This window comes from Xyrauchen texanus, chromosome 46 (assembly GCF_025860055.1).
Source record: "Xyrauchen texanus isolate HMW12.3.18 chromosome 46, RBS_HiC_50CHRs, whole genome shotgun sequence".
NCBI classification, from domain to species: Eukaryota; Metazoa; Chordata; class Actinopteri; order Cypriniformes; family Catostomidae; genus Xyrauchen; species Xyrauchen texanus.
The window spans coordinates 25,872,456-25,892,071 of record NC_068321.1 but is presented as its reverse complement, the minus strand read 5'-3'; the positions used below and the strand labels follow the sequence as shown (position 1 = coordinate 25,892,071).

Below are 19,616 nucleotides of genomic sequence, written 5' to 3'. Positions count from 1 at the left end.
AAGGAGCCACTTAGACCAAAACTGAGTGTTTCAGATTGAGGGCCAAAAACAGGGTGGGAAATGATCATATTATGGTTCAAAAAAACTTTTATAACGTTATCACTGGACCTTCATAGCCCCTTTAATGTTTACAGATTGGCCCCAATGACTTCCATTGTAAGTGCCTCACTGACACCGAGAGGGACGAGTCGAAATGCATTTTTTATGGTTATGCAACACATGCTGTCGATTGACCATAATTTACATTGAACCCAGAATATTCCTTTAAGGAAGCCCTGTATATTAAGGCTGGTTTCTGGTTCAATCATCCCTGAACAGATTCGTTTTTAAAAGGGCGTTGAGACATGAGACAGCTAGATTGAGTGCAGCAAAACCAAAGATGTCCATCTCAACGTGTAGGCTGTGGTGGCGGTGCTTTAAATGTGATGCATGACAATGTACAGCCCTAGTCAGCACGCCAACTAGGGCTAGAAACATACTTAACACAAGTATGTGTATGCAGAATGCAGACGCGAGCACTTGCCCAACGTTTTTCCAGTGCGTTTTTCCATTACTGTGACGGTAACAAACCTCCATCCTCAAGGGGGCGATAGAGTTACATTTAAAAGTCTGTGCTGTCAAACCGGATGTGTTAATATTCTGGTAAGTTGCTAGATATACTAACAATTGAACTTACTTGCTTAGCAATATTCTCTTCAAACTGTTGCTCCGCCATGACAGCAACGCTGAGAATGCTCAACTTGTGTTGCGTTATGAATTGCAATCACGCTTACGCTAGCTAAGCGACTCCATTCACTTACTTTAAACTGCAGTATATGAACTAGCTAAGCTAACTAGTTGATTCGTCGGTTCAAGTAGTCGACAATCACGACTCATGTTTGACTCCATTGTGCTCAAACGAACCCAGGACACTTGCATTAATGGAGATCTAGCGCTAATGAGCGAGTGGTTTCGCCCGTGCTGCGTTTATGTTTCTGCCATGTGCAGCAGACGCTGTTAATGAACCCTTCTTACAGCCCCACATAAATATCAAAGAAATATTTTGGGACTAATAAACCCACTAATAAAGTTTCATTTTAAACACACTGACCCATTAGTAAACTTTCAAATTAGGTTCACCTCACCTCAACGGGATGATCGACACAGAAACATTAGGGGGTAAAGAGAGAGCCAAGCGCTATGTGTTAAAATATGAACATACATCCTGCCAAATGTGGAACATTATAGGGCCTTTGCATTAGAGTATGTGTGTTTGAAATTACTGCAGGTTTTCAGATAGATCTGACTTATTTCCTTTTACATTTTATATACTTTGGGAAGTTGGTTTTTCACTGTAAAATCACATTCAGGTCTGAATGGATGGAAATGGAAGTACTAAAACTTTACCGAAATAATGCCTAAATATCAATGTATATTAGTTAGCATTAACCAATAGCCAGCGCAGCCTCGGTGAGATCAGTAGAAAAGCTGTTTGAGAGATTGAGAAATGTTAACTTGCATCAAACCTGACAGACGTCTTGTTTTTAAACAATGGGTGAGTAGTTCACTCCATTCTCTGGAGTTGCTTTATAAAGACTGACACTGTAAAAGATTATGTTGATGAACAGGTTTACAGTGAATATGCAGCATTGATTCTTATAAATTCATTGTGTAACGCTACAGAAACAGGTTTAGCAATGAAACTTCACTTGAGTCACGGCGAATGCGTTATGTGGAAATTCTTGAGCTGACAAAAGCAAGACAAAGGAAAATGAATAAAACAAAACGCAGGTGTCTTAGTTCTATTTACTTGGCACGGCATCTTAAAAACGAGGCGTTCCTGTGTGAGACACTGAAAAACAGCGAGGTGAAAGACGTCCAATCCACGCATGTTTACAGAGAAAAACGTTTGAAGAACAGCAAAGACGGATGCAAAAATGCAGTTAAATGGAGTTAAATGTTCACCCAAGGAGATGATGTTTTTAAGGTTAATGCTCAATCCAGATTTAAATCAACAAAACCGACCTTCCAATCCTAAACCTAACTGATGGTGTCAGAAAAATCAAATGTGTGAATGTCATTGAGAACAACTGAATACTTCATTCAAACATTCACAGTGTAGGATGGAAAAAGTACGTGAACCCCACAGGCTAATTACATCAATAAAAGCTAATTCGAGTCAAGAGTTGGCAAACCTGGCATCCATTTAATGAAACGGGATTGGAGGTGTGGGTTAGAGCTACTTTGACTTTTTGAGCTTGCTATTCACATGAAGCATCTGCTGACATGGACTATGCCTCACAAAAAGATTTCAGAAGACTTACAATCAAGAACGGTTGCTTTGCATGAAGCTGGAAAGGGTTATAAAGTAACTGGAAGAGATTAGATATTCATCTGTCCACAGTTAGACAAACTGTCTATAAATGGAGGTGATTTAGTACTATAGGTACTCTCTCTAGAAGTGGCCGTTAGATATTCATCTGTCCACAGTTAGACAAACTGTCTATAAATGGAGGTGATTTAGTACTATAGGTACTCTCTCTAGAAGTGGCCGTTAGATATTCATCTGTCCACAGTTAGACAAACTGTCTATAAATGGAGATGATTTAGTACTATAGGTACTCTCACTAGAAGTGGCCGTTAGATATTCATCTGTCCACACTGTCTGTAAATGGAGATGATTTAGTACTATAGGCACTCTCACTAGAAGTGGCCGTTAGATATTCATCTGTCCACAGTTAGACAAACTGTCTATAAATGGAGATGATTTAGTACTATAGGTACTCTCTCTAGAAGTGGCCGTCCAACAAAAACATTGCTACTTGTCTGATGTTTGCTAAAGCTGACCTCGACTGTTGAAGAATTGTCCAAAATTCCTTCTGAACGTTGTGCAGGTCTAATCCGCATCTACCAGAAAGGCTTGATTGAGGTTATTGCTGCTGAAGGAGGTTGGACCAGTTCTTAAATCCAAGGGTTCACTTACATTTTCCACAGCACTGTGAATATTTAATGTGATGTATTCAGTATTCAGTAAAGACATGAAAGATTATAATTGTTTGTGTGTTGTCCCGACAGCACACCAGATATGAACGCATTGTCTCTGTGTTCTTGTGTACTGTATTGAAATAGTCATTTCATACATTGTGCTTGGCTCCTACAAAGATAATTACTGGAATAGAAAGGAATAGGCGTTTACTCTACTCTGCCAGGCCGATAACCTTTGAATTAGATTTGAAGACCCGCAGTCTGGGCAGCTAGGCTACAATACTACAGTCCCAATAGCCTCAGAAAGATGTGTAGTGGAGAATGTCAGGCCGGTTTCCTTTCTTTGTTCAGTCTGTGCTGATCGTGCTCAATGGATCCGCAGCCAAACATATAAATCAAAGTGGAGTGGCGGAGAGCGTGAATGGGAGTGCGGCGTGCCAAGACACACACCGAAACAGAGAGCTACGAGCACAGCGGAGCCAATAGGAGTGTCCTTTACAGAGTTCAGTAACCATTTGACAAACACATGTTTTGGCTCTGTGGACATTTAGAAAATAAACACCCTTAAAACACATTCACTAGTTTAACTTGAACTGTAGGCTAAAATTGTCCAAAATGAGATATACCGGCATCACCATTTTTCTGAAACTAATGTTCTGGACTAAATGTCATTTCCACCACGTCTCAAATTATTTATCTTGTTCATAACATTCGAAGGGGGATCCGCTAAGAATACATTGTTTCGAGCTCAATTCACTACAGAAATCAGATTAAAGCACATTAAAGGGCTTGTTTACATTTGAATTTGTTTTTTTTGTCTCTGCTCGTTTGAACATTCCGTTAAAGTACGTTTTTTGGAATTTGGGGATGTTTGATGGCCTGTTGTGTGAAAACCGCAATTCCAATCAGTTAGAAAAGTCAAAGCAATCCGAGTCAGAACAGTCTGAAGGTCTGTGCCAAGTTTGGTGGATGTAGCTTGAAAACTCAAGGACGAGTTACAATCAGAAATGTTTTATTTTTGTAAAAAATCCTAAACTATGTCTATAGAACAACAGCATATTTACTTTGTCAAGCCAACATACGGGACTTCAATTCTGCCCAAATATCATACAAATATATAAATCAAGACAATAGGTGTCAAGAATGGGACTTCTTCAATTACGCCAAAAAAGCGTACAAAAAATATGGGAGAATGGGCATCCTGTACAGGATTGTCTTAATTTCCACTTAAATAGCGTTCAAATATTGCAAGAAATTGCATTCTACCCCTTAAATAGGGGAAAATAGGCATCCTGTACGGGACTTCTTTATTTCGATAAAGAAGTTTATCAGGTTAATATGGAGCCCCTTAGAGCAGTAGTTCTCAAGCTTTTTGTCTCCAAGACCCCCTGGAGAAAATATTCGAAGGCCCCCAATGTACGCTATTAGATAATCGCATTTGTGCTCCCAGAAATGTCTAGAACTGTATGTTCTTTGTAAAAATCAAGCTGTTAAAAAGAGGGTTTTTTTTGGGCATTATTTTTTGCCATTTTCCGTAAGTTGAATTATAGATAACAATTACAATGAATCTTCCTTATTTTAAATAATGTTAAGAGATCTTGAGGACCACTTGGAAGTGTGCTGAGGCCCCCTAGACCCGACCTCCTGGTTGAGAACCACTGCCTTATGGTGCGTTCACATACAACGCAAAGAAAATTTTCGTCTTGCATTGCTCGCGCAAGTTTGACCGATGGATTATAAATTTGTGTTTAACGTGAACCTGCGAGTATTCACACTTCTCTTCCGGGACAGGAGGAGGGGCTTCTATGACTTGGTTCATTGTAAAGTACAACCAATAGCTGTAATCAAGTAGTCGCGCATATTTTAAGAACTTACCAGGTAGTTCAACTTCCTCGCTCAATGTCCTCCAAGCGATGTCTTTTGTCGTCCGGTCTCTGTACATGTATGACGTTGTGTCATACAATTCCGTGTGCCCACACACCGCTACAACAATGTTTTCATCCATTTTTCCAGATTTCTTCTGCTACTATGTCAGTACGTCAGTGACATCCAGACAATCTCAATGCTGATAAGCTTTCGCGACAACACATCAAGCAAATTTCTCGCTCGATTTAATAAATAAGATAAATTATAAATAATAATATAAACTCGTCCGAGTCATTTGCTTCATTCGTGCCGCCCAGCGTGATTTTGCATCTTTGCATTGACACTGTATGTAATCGCGCCATGTAAAACGCTCGCTTTGCGTTGTATGTGAACGCACCGTTAGAGTACAGGAAGGGAATTGATTTTCTGGAATACCTTTGTTTTAAGTTCCTTCTACAATAGTTTGTCTCTTATGAAAATGAACCATGATTTTACTACATCAACCATAGTTGAACTATTGTATTTGTTGTGAAACCATGGTAACCATAAAATTGACCATGGTTTTCTAGTGTAATCATATAGTAACTATGATATTTGTGGTAGAACCGTGACAATAATACAGGAAAACAAAAACTTTGGCAATAAAAATCAATCAATTTAAAAAAATAAAACAAAAGATACAAATAAAAAGGATGATTAATTTCGACAGTAGAACTCACGGCTGCGTTTAATTGTGAAAGTAAGAGTATTTCCACATGCACAATGCGACGAGAACTTACAGGATTGGGACTAAACAGCTGTGTAGCCACAAGAAAGCCACATATTAGTGAGACTTATTGGAAAAAAACGACGTACATTTTCTAGGGAACATAAAAATTGGACTGTGGAGCGATGGAAAGGGGTCATGTGGTCCGATGAGTCCAGATTTACCATATTCCAAAGCGATGGGCGCATGAATGCACCCATCATGCATTGTGCCCACTTTACAAGCCTCTGGAGGCAGTGTTATGATCTGGGGTTGCTTCAGTTGGTCTCAGCAACGTTATGCAGCAATAAAATGACGTCAGCTGACTACCTGAATGTACTGAATGACCAGGATATCCCATCAATGGATTTTTGCAGGCATATTCCAGAACGACAATGCCAAGGTTCATTGGGCTCAAATTGTGAAAGAGTGGTTTAGAGAGCATGATGAATCATTTTCACACATGAATTGGCCACCACAGAGTCCCGTAACCCCATTGAAAGTCTTTGGGATGTCCTGGAGAAGACTTTACAGAGTGGTTCGACTCTCCCGTCATCAGTACAAGACCAAAAACGGAAGCAACTCTGGATGGAAATAAATGTTGTGACGTCGCATAAGGTTGTCGAAACTATGCCACGACGAATGCACGCCGTAATCAAAGCTAAAGGCGTTCCGACTAAATATTAGAGTCTTTTTTTATGTTATGTTTACTTTGGGACGGCTGTGGCTCAGTTGGTAGAGCGGTTCGGCCACTAATCGCAGAGTTGGTTGTTTGAATCCCGGCCCACATGACTCCACATGCCGAAGTGTGCTTGGGCAAGACACTGAACCCCAAGTTGCTCCCAATGGCAGGCTAGCACCTTACATAGCAGCTCTGCCGCCATTGGTGTATGAATGTGCGTGTGAATGGGTGAATGAGTCACAGTGTAAAGCGCTTTGAATACTGTTAAGGCTTAAAAAGGCGCTATATAAGTACAGACCATTTACTGTAGTAAAACCATGGTTATTTTTCATAGGAGTTGGATAAGGCTATTGCTCCATATGTTAATGACGAAATTGAGTTTTCTTTCAAGAAGACAGAGTCACTGTTCTTGATTGGCGACATTAGTCCTACATAATTTTTACCCAAGCTTAACAACGAATCTGAAAGCTGGTTTTACAAGTTTCCATTTACAGTAACAAACAAACTGCATAAACGGGTTGTGCTGAATTATATCTGGTAAGCTAAGTCAGTTGGATACAACAGTGAACCAATCAAATTATTCCTTTCACAGCAGTGTGTATTTTCTCAGTTGTGTCTCCTGAAGTCTCCTGCTTCTCAAACATTAAGAGTTATCTCACAAGTGTCTCTTCAAGAGTTTCAGAAGAGATCTCAACAACGTCTCATACTGTGCTCAGATGGAAGTCTGCCATCAAAAGTCAACCTTTGAGCAATTATTATCAAACTCTTCTCTGGGTTCATCGATAAAACCCACCGGCCCATGAAACCCCAAGTTAAAGTTGTGTGTTCACTCTTAGGAAACTCCTCTCCCCCATCACTTGAGCTATTAAAACCCAAACTCTGTGCTATTCTAGCACCATTTAATAGACAGCGAGATAACACGCAACGTCATGGCTTCTAATCCATCTTCATGAGGACTCGGCAATGCATGTCTTTGTCAAGGAGGTATAAATCATTGTCGGCCCTTACAAAACACTGACACGTTAACCAGAATTTCCTCACCGAGTTGCCGGTCCAACGGAATACATCGAAACGTTCGCCACGGGGGAAGGCCAATGTTTTCATGTTAATGACTGTGCCAAAATAAAGAAAGATGAAGAGAGAGAAGTGTTTGTGTGTGATTTATAGTTCCATCTTTAGTTTAGCATGCTAATATTTATCATGTTTTGCCGATGGAAAGATTTACTGATGTTTCTCCTAAAAGAGGAGAACTAAAAAAGACACAAATGAGTCAGTTGTTGACATACAGTAACGTAATGGATGAATGATGAGAAATGTTTGACCTCATAGTGAGCTTTGGTATCTTGGCTAATCTGAGCCATCATTGAGATCTCTCTGAAACTCTGTAGACACATTTATAGGGTATTTTCCGCAAGAGAAACATCCGAGAAGCAGGAGACTTCAACAAAAGTCCTTCATTTGCGATTTTAGATCACTTCGAGAAAACAGATCTGTTGTTTTAGCATTTCAAATCTAACAAACCTCTTTTGTGAAGTGATTGCTGGTGTGCCGCAAGTGTCCAGATACTTTTTGGGGGCCGCTGTATGTTGAACTGTGGAGTCTTGTGTTTATATAATCCAAACAATGGAGCACGTATGATCCAGATGTGTGCGTTTGTGTGGCCGTGACTCAAGTGTGTGTGTAGGTCAGTCGGTTCACCCACCTGTTGCCCTGCGGCTTAAAGAGACCAGAGAAAGCACCATTGCCTTGTCACGACAAGTCTCTCCTTTTCTTTTTCTCTTTCTCTGTCTCGTTTCCTCTGTAGTCAAAACATCACAGCAGGACTCAGGCGCACGCTGACAGCGATCAAGATTGGATAATCACTCAGACTTCCAAAACATCCTCCTAGAAGTCTCTCATTTGGATCATTCCATGTCAGATTTTGTTAATGATCATTTTGCTTGGACCCCCTAATGATGCATGCATTTCTGAAATTCAAAAACTAGATATAGGTATTGCACTTACTGAGGAGCTATTTGTTAAATTGGACTTTTCTAGTTTCAACTTTATTTATACTTCAGGCCTTTGTTAGACAAGAAAAACTAGCTTATACCACCGTGGCCCACATTTGATTTTCGACCATTGAAAATGGTCCTAATTTTACATTGAACCAATTTGAGAGCCCCATATCTCTGGGATCTAAACGTATAGGACCTTAAAAATGAAGACAGACAAACTAAAGTTTGTTCTGAACCAGAATCTTAAAGGATATTTATATATATTTAACACTTCTGGAGTTATACGCACTCAAACTTTGGAAAAACGACACAAAAAATGGCTTTTTCCCATTTTTGGATTCACACCATTGGCTTATAATGCAACAAGAGGTGCTGCAATCAACTGAGTTTAATAATAGACCTCCTTATCTCTGTTTACAAGTAAAATAATGGCACTGACACACTGACAAGGTTATTTTTTTTACCTGTAGTTTTGCTCCAAAATGAGGCGAAAATTGTCATTTTGCCCCGTCTCTACAAAGCAATGTATTGCTCAGTAAATATTGAACCATGTTATATAGGAACTCAGCTTCTACTGAAGTATGAATATCAGGTACACACCCGCAAGAGTCATGCTAACATCAGATATGATTTACTGGAAAAGATGCCTGACCCTCAGATCTGCTGCTGAGAGACGGTACAATCACATGATCTCTCAAAAGCCTCAAATCTGACAATCACATATTGCCTTAATCTACAGAGAAAACAAACACGAGAGAAGCACTCTGTGTCATGCAGTCTGTGGTGAACGACAAGATCACAACTAAATGATTACGCTTTTGACCAGACGACTCTGATAGCATAGTTTTGAGGCTGACAGAGTGTATGTGAATGAGATAAGAAAGATAATGAGACGTTAATTGAGACGTGTTTTGTGTGTATATCAGGTTTTACTATCACTCTATATTGTGGGAACCTAGCAAAGGTTCCTTAATGAAAACCTCTTAAACAATGGGCTAAATAAGGTCTGAGTTTCTGTAAGATGGAGGTTTAGGGCAGTGGTTTTCAACTGGTGTGTCGTGGGTTTGTTCTGCCGTGGACAGCAGGGAAAAAATGCTTAATGCAAAAAATATAAAGCAATAACCCATTTAATTATGCTTCATTAGGATAGAAAAATAAACTGATTTATCATGTCTTAAAAGGGAGGGTGAAATGCTTCACATTTCTTTGACTGATGATGTCAAAGGTCACACGTCCAATTTGAATATGTACAATATTTCAACACAAATGCATCTGTCACTGGGAAGAACATACTCAAAAATGTCAACATGAACATGTTGTTTACCTCTAATATAAATATACATTTATATATCTGCATATATATTAATTCATATTTATTTATTGTTACATTTATAATTGTATTTATTATTAATGTATATATTTATACATTATGCATTTGTTTATTATTTATGTATTCTTATTTATATATTTTTATTAGGGCTGTCGATTTAACGCGTTAATTCAGTGCGATTAATATTACAAAAAATAACGTGTTAAAAAATGTACGCAATTAATCGCCCACGGACTGTAATAAGGAAGATTCCTGAGAAATGCTTGTAGTACCACCTGTTTACTCCAGGGGGCAGTAAGTGAAACCTCAGCTGTGTGAGCAACACACAGTTTATACAGTGAAGAAAACAACACTTCAGTAGGCAGTATCACTACTCAATCCACAAACATGTGTTACATTCTTGCATTCAAAACACTTGAAGGAGCGCAAATCCGATCTAAGGGATCTTAAGATGTGTTTTAATATTAAACTATATTTAACTCGACACAGTGACCTAAAAATGTATGTTTATGACGCAACACAACCGAGACGCTACACAAGCATGTCTGACGCAGGTGTACATTGACGGTCCTTAAACAAGCCCTCATAATAAATCTCTGATTGATAAATTCACTTGTGTAATGGATTGATGAACTGTGTGTCAATGATTGACTTATGATCAATAATATGGTAATAATCAATACATTGTATTCTAAAGCCGCTTTTTGTCTTATCAATGATGAACTCTTCTGCCACAAGAATGTCATGCATTTTAATTATCTAAATATATATATATATATATTTGCATATTTATTTATTGTTATATAAATTTTTAAGTTTTATTTATATATTCTTATTTATATATTTTTATAAATGCAATAATATATATACAGTATTTTTTGCATATTTATTTAATGTTATATCTATTATTATGTTTTATTTATATATTCTTATTTATATATTTTTATAAATGCAATAATATATATACAGTATTTTTTGCATATTTATTTAATGTTATATCTATTATTATGTTTTATTAATATATTCTTATTTATATATTTTTATAAATGCAATAATATATATATATACAGTATATATATATATATATATATATATATATATATATATATATATATATATATATATATATATATGCATATTTATTTATTCATATGTATTTATTGTTATCTATTTTTATGCTTTATTTATGTATACATATTTATTTATACATTTTACAAATATTTTCAAAGCATGATTTTAAGGACATTTTGTATGATAAAAAATATTGGTCAATTTGGGTAGTTATTTGTTTTTTGTTTACCTTCTTTACCTCCAATATATACATTAATATGTATATACAGTATTTGCATATTTATTTATTCATTCTTATTTATTGTCATATCTATTATTTTATTTATTATTTATGTATTCACATGTATTTATATATTTACAAATACATTTCAAAGGGCACTTGGTTTACATTTTGTATGATTAATTTGGTCCATTTTTATGTAAGATCTGGGTCCTGAAGCAAAACCAGGTGAGAACCACTGACACCTGTTTGCTAGTTTTAGAGGGGTTTTGTCCACTTTTGAACTGGTCAGGCTGGGAGACAGACTAGACCAGCTTAAACCACCCAAGACCAGCAGCTCTCATGTTTGGATACGAGAGCTAATCGTCTGTACCTTATCTTCCAGTCGTATGAGTCGGGCTCCCACTGTATAATATTCTTTATCCACACCTTTCTCTGGAAACACAAGACGAGAAAGACGCCAATTAAACAGACCGCTTTTGTTGTTGTGTCTTTATGTTAATGACCTCTGCTATGATTGGCTATCCTCTTCGTATTTTTGGAATTACCTGGCAGGAACATCCCCGGTTTTCCCAAAGTGTGATCCAACCTGCGAGAGGAAAAACAGCAGGAAACTGTGATTGTTTGGAAGTCCTGCCCATGGCATTCGTTTGGAGGAAGTGCACGTCTGAGGGGGTAACGTAGGGTTGTCGGTCTATATCTAGTGTGATGTGGTCGTCTCACCTTCTCTGCAGCTCTTTGATCCGAACCATCATGTTGAGGTGGCCCTGTGAATACTGCTCGATCACGTCCCGCACGTCGTACGGTTTCCTCGCTTGCTGTGGGACAGAGACGCCATCCATGAGCGCTATTGTCATCACGGGCGACTATTTTTCTGTCCCCTGGGCCTCCGACTTCCACGCTTTGTTATTACACCTCAGTTTACCTCAATGACAACAATAGCAAAGGTATGCAGTGCGTCTCAACCAGGTCTTTAAAAATTCAATCATCTTGCTTTATAGTATTAACTTCAATCTCAGTTTAGTTTTAGTTCGTTTTAAAGCAATAGTTTACCGAAAAATGAAAGTACTGTCATTATTTACTCACTCTCATGTTGTTTTCAACCTGTGTGCAGTTAATTTATTTGCGGAACACAAAAGAAGAATTTTCTAATAATATTTATGCAGCTCTTTTACATTGATTGACTATATATATATATATATATATATATATATATATATATACATACACATTTGGGGGTTTTCAGAACCCAAATGTATTGTATGACTTCAGAAGACTTGGAATATAGTGAAAAAGTCGCATTAACTAGTTTTATGATACTTTCTTGTGCTTTTCGGAGTTTGACAGATGTTTCTGTAGGAAAAGATGTCTACATTTGTGTTTCACGGAAAGCATAAAATCATACAGGTTTGGAACGGCACGAGTGTGAGTAAATGATTACGACCAAACTTCCTTCAACTTAAGTATGGAATCACTATTTCAACATATTTAACCCTTAAACGGGACCTCATTACACCCCCTGTACCTCGTCCATTTTTTTGGAGTTGTGCACAAACCTCTTTAATATTCCTCAATCTATCATTATAAATAGTGTAACACAAACAAAAACCAAAAAAAGTAGAAATTACAAAAAAAAAAGTATTAAAAATGTATAGGGTCTTTAGAGACCCGAGGTACGCATGAGTGTCTGTGGGGGAGGTATGCATAAGGGTCGGAGGGGAGGACCCGAGGTATGCATGAGTGTCTGGGGGGGGGCAAGGTATGCATGAGTATCTGGGGGGCCGAGGTATGCATGAGTGTCGGAGGGGGACCCCAGGTATGCATGAGTGTCTGGGGGGGGGGACCCGAGGTATGCATGAGTGTCGGAGGGGGGGACCCGAGGTATGCATGAGTGTCAGGGGGAGGACCCGAGGTATGCATGAGTGTCTGGGGGGGGGACCCGAGGTATGCATGAGTGTCTGGGGGGGGACCCGAGGTATGCATGAGTGTCTGGGAGGGACCCGAGGTATGCATGAGTGTCGGGGGGACCCGAGGTATGCATGAGTGTCTGGGGGCGAGGTATGCATAAGGGTCGGAGGGAGGACCCGAGGTATGCATGAGTGTCTGGGGGGCGAGGTATGCATGAGTATCTGGGGGGCCGAGGTATGCATGAGTGTGGGAGGGGGACCCGAGGTATGCATGAGTGTCTGGGGGGCCCGAGGTATGCATGAGTGTCTGGGGGGTTCTGCACTTTCATCAATTATATTTATATGATTATTTCATATCTATATAAGTATACTATCACAGGATATCTATTTCTTTGTTTATTACAAGATAAATAAGTACTATATTTATACAGATAAACACTATATCACGTTGTATTTCGCAACAATGAATCATCAGTATTCCACATGCGTGTATTAAACTTCTTTCTTACGCAAGGTGGCACTGTTGTTACAGTGAATGATCTGATATACATTTGACAACATGGAAGTAAACTATAGCAAGTTTAACACATGAACAGAAAATATGTTTAAAGTTTGACACTATCTGGGCATTTTGTAGATCCATTTTTGATAGATATACGTGCCGGGTCTTTAAAGACCCGAATATGTAAGAGTGTTTGGTGAAATTCCCAAGCATTTCAACAGTGGTGTAGTAGAGTCTGAAGAGGTCGGCATACTGTGAATTTATAATATAAAAAAACAAAAACATGCACCCGATCTCTAAAATTCACTTACATTATTTCTCAATGTGTAAAACATGTAAGAAATAAAAAAAATTATATAAAAAAAAATTACTTTTGTAATTATAGTCCCACATTAACTTACAAAATGCATCCCGGGGTAAGTTTCTTGCTGGCATGGTGCACATTACACTAATAAGAATAATGTTATGGTAACTTAAATACAATTTAAATAATAAAAATACTATTATGTGCTTTTCTGTGTAGAGTAAAATAGTTTTCCTACTTACAAATATACATTTATATAACTAAACTAGGATTGGTTAGCAAATATCCAATTACGTCTGAAATTAACGTTCTGATTGGTGGATCAGTGTGCCACTACTGCATTTAAGGGTTAAGCAATAAATTAGTGCATGAACTTTATTTTAAACTTCACAATGTAACTTTTATTTTATGATCTTTGGGGAACATATAATGCCACAAAACAAACTTTTCTATGTACCTGAAATTTCCGCCGAGCCACAAAGTACTGCATCCTTCTGATGACCTTGACGGCAGATCTGTGAGCGTGGGAAAGTCTGCGCAGAACAAAATAAACAAACACACACGGTGTCAGAAAACACTGAGCATGCATGCTTTCAATGTGTGTGTGTGTACGTGGCAGTACACTTGGTGCAAACAATAACACGGACACAACACACACATAGACGCTCTCTTTGAGCATTCTTGTTTTTTGGCCAAAACACCCTGTTATTTCCAGAGAGATGCGTGGCCAAGGTTTATACCCAGAAATACAAGCAACAGTGGTCAGTGCTGGAGCAACATCATCAAGGACAGAATATACAGTATCATGAACATTCAAAAGCCCTGATTCTGCTCATTTCGCCAGACAGATGACATTGATGTTGAAGACCAGAATCAAACCTTCAAAACACCTCTGCAGTCTAAACAACTTCGATATAAAGCTCATTTCGGCTTTTATCAGTGACCCCTGACATCCGTGACCCTGAGGAGTGACTTCAAAGTGTCAGTAAAACCTCGTCGAAGCCCAATGACTTTGTTAACGTAATAGTTCAGCCAAAAAATGCAAATTCTGTCATTATTTATTCACCCGTTTGTTGTTCCAAATCCATATGACTTTCTCTCTTGCTGTGTAATGTTAGTGTCTGCATTCTGCAGCAATAAACACTTGCTGGCGATGCAAGCTCGATTTCATACGTTGTAGGGTACTGAATTGCATCAGGATGCAATGTATAATGCAATGCAAGTCTGTGTTGCATTCTCAGCATTTCCACAAGGGGGGGCTATAGTGCTCATGACCAAAAACTAGGGCAAAAGCGTTAATTCTTCTTCTTCTTTTGGCTGCTCCCGTTAGGGGTCGCACGGCAGTCCATCCATGATCCGCATAATTGACTTGTCACAGGTTTTACGCCGGATGACCTTCCTAGTGCAAAAGTGTTAATTACATAACGCAAAAGCAGAAGAGTGTAAGCTAGCGTAAAATGTAAATTAGCACAAAATCGCAAACATTAGCAATACATAAGAGATGTCAGAAGACCTATGATCAAGAATGGTTGCTGGAAAGGTTTATAAAGTTATATGGAAGAGTTTAGATATTCATCTGTCCACAGTTAGACAAACTGTCTATAAATGGAGATGATTTAGTACTACAGGTACTCTCACTAGAAGTGGCCGTTAGATATTCATCTGTCCACAGTTAGACAAACTGTCTATAAATGGAGATGATTTAGTACTATAGGTACTCTCACTAGAAGTGGCCGTTAGATATTCATCTGTCCACAGTTAGACAAACTGTCTATAAATGGAGATGATTTAGTACTATAGGCACTCTCACTAGAAGTGGCCGTTAGATATTCATCTGTCCACAGTTAGACAAACTGTCTATAAATGGAGATGATTTAGTACTATAGGCACTCTCACTAGAAGTGGCCGTTAGATATTCATCTGTCCACAGTTAGACAAACTGTCTATAAATGGAGATGATTTAGTACTATAGGTACTCTCACTAGAAGTGGCCGTTAGATATTCATCTGTCCACAGTTAGACAAACTGTCTATAAATGGAGATGATTTAGTACTATAGGCACTCTCACTAGAAGTGGCCGTTAGATATTCATCTGTCCACAGTTAGACAAACTGTCTATAAATGGAGATGATTTAGTACTATAGGTACTCTCACTAGAAGTGGCCGTTAGATATTCATCTGTCCACAGTTAGACAAACTGTCTATAAATGGAGATGATTTAGTACTATAGGTACTCTCACTAGAAGTAGCCGTTAGATATTCATCTGTCCACAGTTAGACAAACTGTCTATAAATGGAGGTGATTTATTACTATAGGCACTCTCACTAGAAGTGGCCGTTAGATATTCATCTGTCCACAGTTAGACAAACTGTCTATAAATGGAGATGATTTAGTACTATAGGCACTCTCACTAGAAGTGGCCGTTAGATATTCATCTGTCCACAGTTAGACAAACTGTCTATAAATGGAGATGATTTAGTACTATAGGCACTCTCACTAGAAGTGGCCGTTAGATATTCATCTGTCCACAGTTAGACAAACTGTCTATAAATGGAGATGATTTAGTACTATAGGTACTCTCACTAGAAGTAGCCGTTAGATATTCATCTGTCCACAGTTAGACAAACTGTCTATAAATGGAGGTGATTTAGTACTATAGGCACTCTCACTAGAAGTGGCCGTTAGATATTCATCTGTCCACAGTTAGACAAACTGTCTATAAATGGAGATGATTTAGTACTATAGGCACTCTCACTAGAAGTGGCCGTTAGATATTCATCTGTCCACAGTTAGACAAACTGTCTATAAATGGAGATGATTTATTACTATAGGCACTCTCACTAGAAGTGGCCGTTAGATATTCATCTGTCCACAGTTAGACAAACTGTCTATAAATGGAGATGATTTAGTACTATAGGTACTCTCACTAGAAGTGGCCGTTAGATATTCATCTGTCCACAGTTAGACAAACTGTCTATAAATGGAGATGATTTAGTACTATAGGCACTCTCACTAGAAGTGGCCGTTAGATATTCATCTGTCCACAGTTAGACAAATTGTCTATAAATGGAGATGATTTAGTACTATAGGCACTCTCACTAGAAGTGGCCGTTAGATATTCAACTGTCCACAGTTAGACAAACTGTCTATAAATGGAGATGATTTAGTACTATAGGTACTCTCTCTAGAAGTGGCCGTCCTGCCAAGATGACTCAAAGGGAACCCCGCAGAATGATCATTGAGGTAAGGAAGAACTCTAGAGTGACAGATAAAGACTTGAAGGAATCATTGGAACTGGTTAACATCTCTGTTCATGAGTCTACTATACAGGAAACATTAAACAGGTATGGTGTCCATGGCAGGACATCACGAAGGAAGTCCGCTGCTTTCCAACTAAAATTTTGCAGCCCGCCTGAAGTTTGCCAAAGACCATCTAAGGAAGAATGGTCCAAAAATCCTTCTGAATGCTAAAAACACTTTAGTACCCATATAGAAAAGGTAAGAACATTTAAAACTGCATAGCAATGTGCTAAAAACACTTTAGCAACGTTGTGCAGGTCTAATCCGCATCTACCGGAAAGGCTTGATTGAGGTTATTGCTGCCAAATGAGGATCGACCAGTTATTAAATCCAAGGGTTCACTTACTTTTCCCACAGCACTGTGAATGTTTAATGGGATGTGTTCAATAAAGACATGAAAGATTATAATTGTTTGTGTGTTGTTAGCTGAAGCACACTGTGTTTGTAGCGAGTTCATCTCAACAGAAAAGAGTGAAAAGGGACAAAGGACACCAAAGATGATATCTGATGAAACTATGCATTAACGCACACAACATCACAATTATTTTTTTTTTCGCATTTGCGACCACTTTATTCGCAGTCTAGAGCCCTGACTATGAAATTAAAATGTCGAGAGTTTAAAAATCTGTGTCACTTCCTACTAATTACAAATAGACAAAAATCTACTTCACAAAAACATCTGGCCTGAAGCCAAACAAAAATGGACGGGCGTGTTAAGTCCTCTCAGCTTGAGTCTGTCGTGATAAAGCTCAGCACAACACAAATCACTTCCTTTTGGCGCGACCCTTTGTGGCCCCTGAGAGGAGATAAACTTGTTTTGAGTGCTGTTTCGTCCCTGTCTTCCGCCCGGCCCCCTCCACCGCGTCCACAAACAGAGACAACGTCTTAATTAGAGGTGGGGACAGCCAGACAAAAGCTCTCAAAAACATGAAGATCAAAGCAGCTTCAAACGGCCACCGTCCTTCTCTCTCATTGAGTACATCTGACCGTACCACGCAGGAAACGCATGTGAACAATATGAAAACATGCATAGCGCAACACTGCGTGCATGTGTGTAAGGGTTTCAGATCCGAGTATGATTAGGAAAGAAAACACAAGCCCTCAAAACACAAAACACAAAACACATGCTATTTAATCACAGAACTGCCTCCTTGCATTACAGTGGTCGACGGACACATGCACACAAACGCACGCCACACTCGCAGAGCAACTACATGCCTGATATTGGATCCACATTGGATTCTACACATGTAAAAGATATAACATGATTACTGAACAACACGACTAACAGTTTATTGGCAAGCATCACTAGTATTAAACGTCAGTGCGTAACTTGAGGTGATACAAATGAGAAATCTTTTAAAAACTTAGCTTAAAAATACTTACCCGAATGTGTGCCGTGAGAGCCTTTCCATAAAAAAATTACCAAAAATATCTTGTATTTCTTTTTAAAACTTCACACATATTCGTAAGGGTCCCTATGTCTGTTTATTTTTTTTATTTTTTTTGTCACATGACAAAAGACCAGCATTTTGGTCACACCCTGACTTGGGGCGTTTTTGGCCAAACCTAATTTTTGCACCCTTGAAGGACACTTCGGGAAGGGGAAGCCTCTTGAAGGGTCGTTCCAAACAAAAATAAGAAAGTACATTTTTCACAAAGTGCACTTTCACAAGACTTTTAGTGACGGCTACATTCAAATTGTTATGCCATGCTCCCTTCAAAGTACCCACATCAAAAGCTCTGTCCTTAGTGAGTAGGGCATAAGGATGATCTCTTTTGTTTGGAATTTGCACTTGGTGTACAAAGTCTAAAAAAAGAAACACTTATCAACAGCATAGTAACATGCTAAAAGCATTTTTGCCAAAGCATAGCAACATGATAAAAACACTTTAGCAACCGAACAGCAACATGCTAAAAACACTTTAGCAAAAGAACAGCAACATGCTAAAAACACTTTAGCAAAAGAACAGCAACATGCTAAAAACACTTTAGCAAAAGAACAGCAACATGCTAAAAACACTTTAGCAAAAGAACAGCAACATGGTACTTTAGCAACCACATAACAACATGCTAAAACACTTAAGCAACTGCATAGCAACATGGAAAAAACACTTTAGCAACTGCATAGCTACATGCTAAAAAACTCTTTAGCAACCGCATAGCTACATGCTAAAAACACTTTAGCAACCGAACAGCAACATGCTAAAAACACTTTAGCAAAAGAATAGCAACATGCTAAAAACACTTAAGCAACTGCATAGCAACACAGAAAAAAAAACTTCATCAACCAAGTAGCAACATGCTAAAACACTTTCTCCACAGCATAGCAATATGCTATAAACACATTAGCAACCTTGTAGCAACATGCTAAAACACTTAAGCAACTGCATAGCAACATGGAAAAAAACAATTTAGCAACCGTATAGCTACATGCTAAAAAATCTTTAGCAGCCGTATAGCAACATGCTAAAAACTTTTTAGCAACCGCATAGCTACAGGCTAAAAAAAGTTTTGGCTTGCACTGTTTGTGTTGTTGTGTGCAGCGAGTTCATCTCAACAGAAAAGAGTGAAAAGGGACAAAGACGTAATTCAATAACTCATAAGATGATATCTGATGAAACCACGCATGAATGCACACAATGTGTTCCCGACTGTCACGATTATTTATTTTTTGTCACATTTGCGACCATTTTATTTGCAGTGTAGTAGAGCCCTGACTATGAA

At 38.5% G+C, this 19,616-nt stretch overlaps 1 protein-coding gene across 1 annotated transcript in view; it reads right to left on the bottom strand.

Annotated features, from left to right (window-relative positions):
- Positions 1-19,616, bottom strand: part of kcnq1.2 (potassium voltage-gated channel, KQT-like subfamily, member 1.2) — a 163,715-nt gene that overhangs the window by 44,944 nt on the left and 99,155 nt on the right. Inside the window, exons 15-18 of the mRNA XM_052119764.1 lie at positions 14,046-14,121; positions 11,599-11,693; positions 11,424-11,464; positions 11,249-11,310 (exon numbers count right to left, since the gene is read on the bottom strand). Coding sequence (XP_051975724.1) covers positions 11,249-11,310; positions 11,424-11,464; positions 11,599-11,693; positions 14,046-14,121 — 274 coding nt within the window. The remainder of the gene's footprint in view (positions 1-11,248; positions 11,311-11,423; positions 11,465-11,598; positions 11,694-14,045; positions 14,122-19,616) is intronic.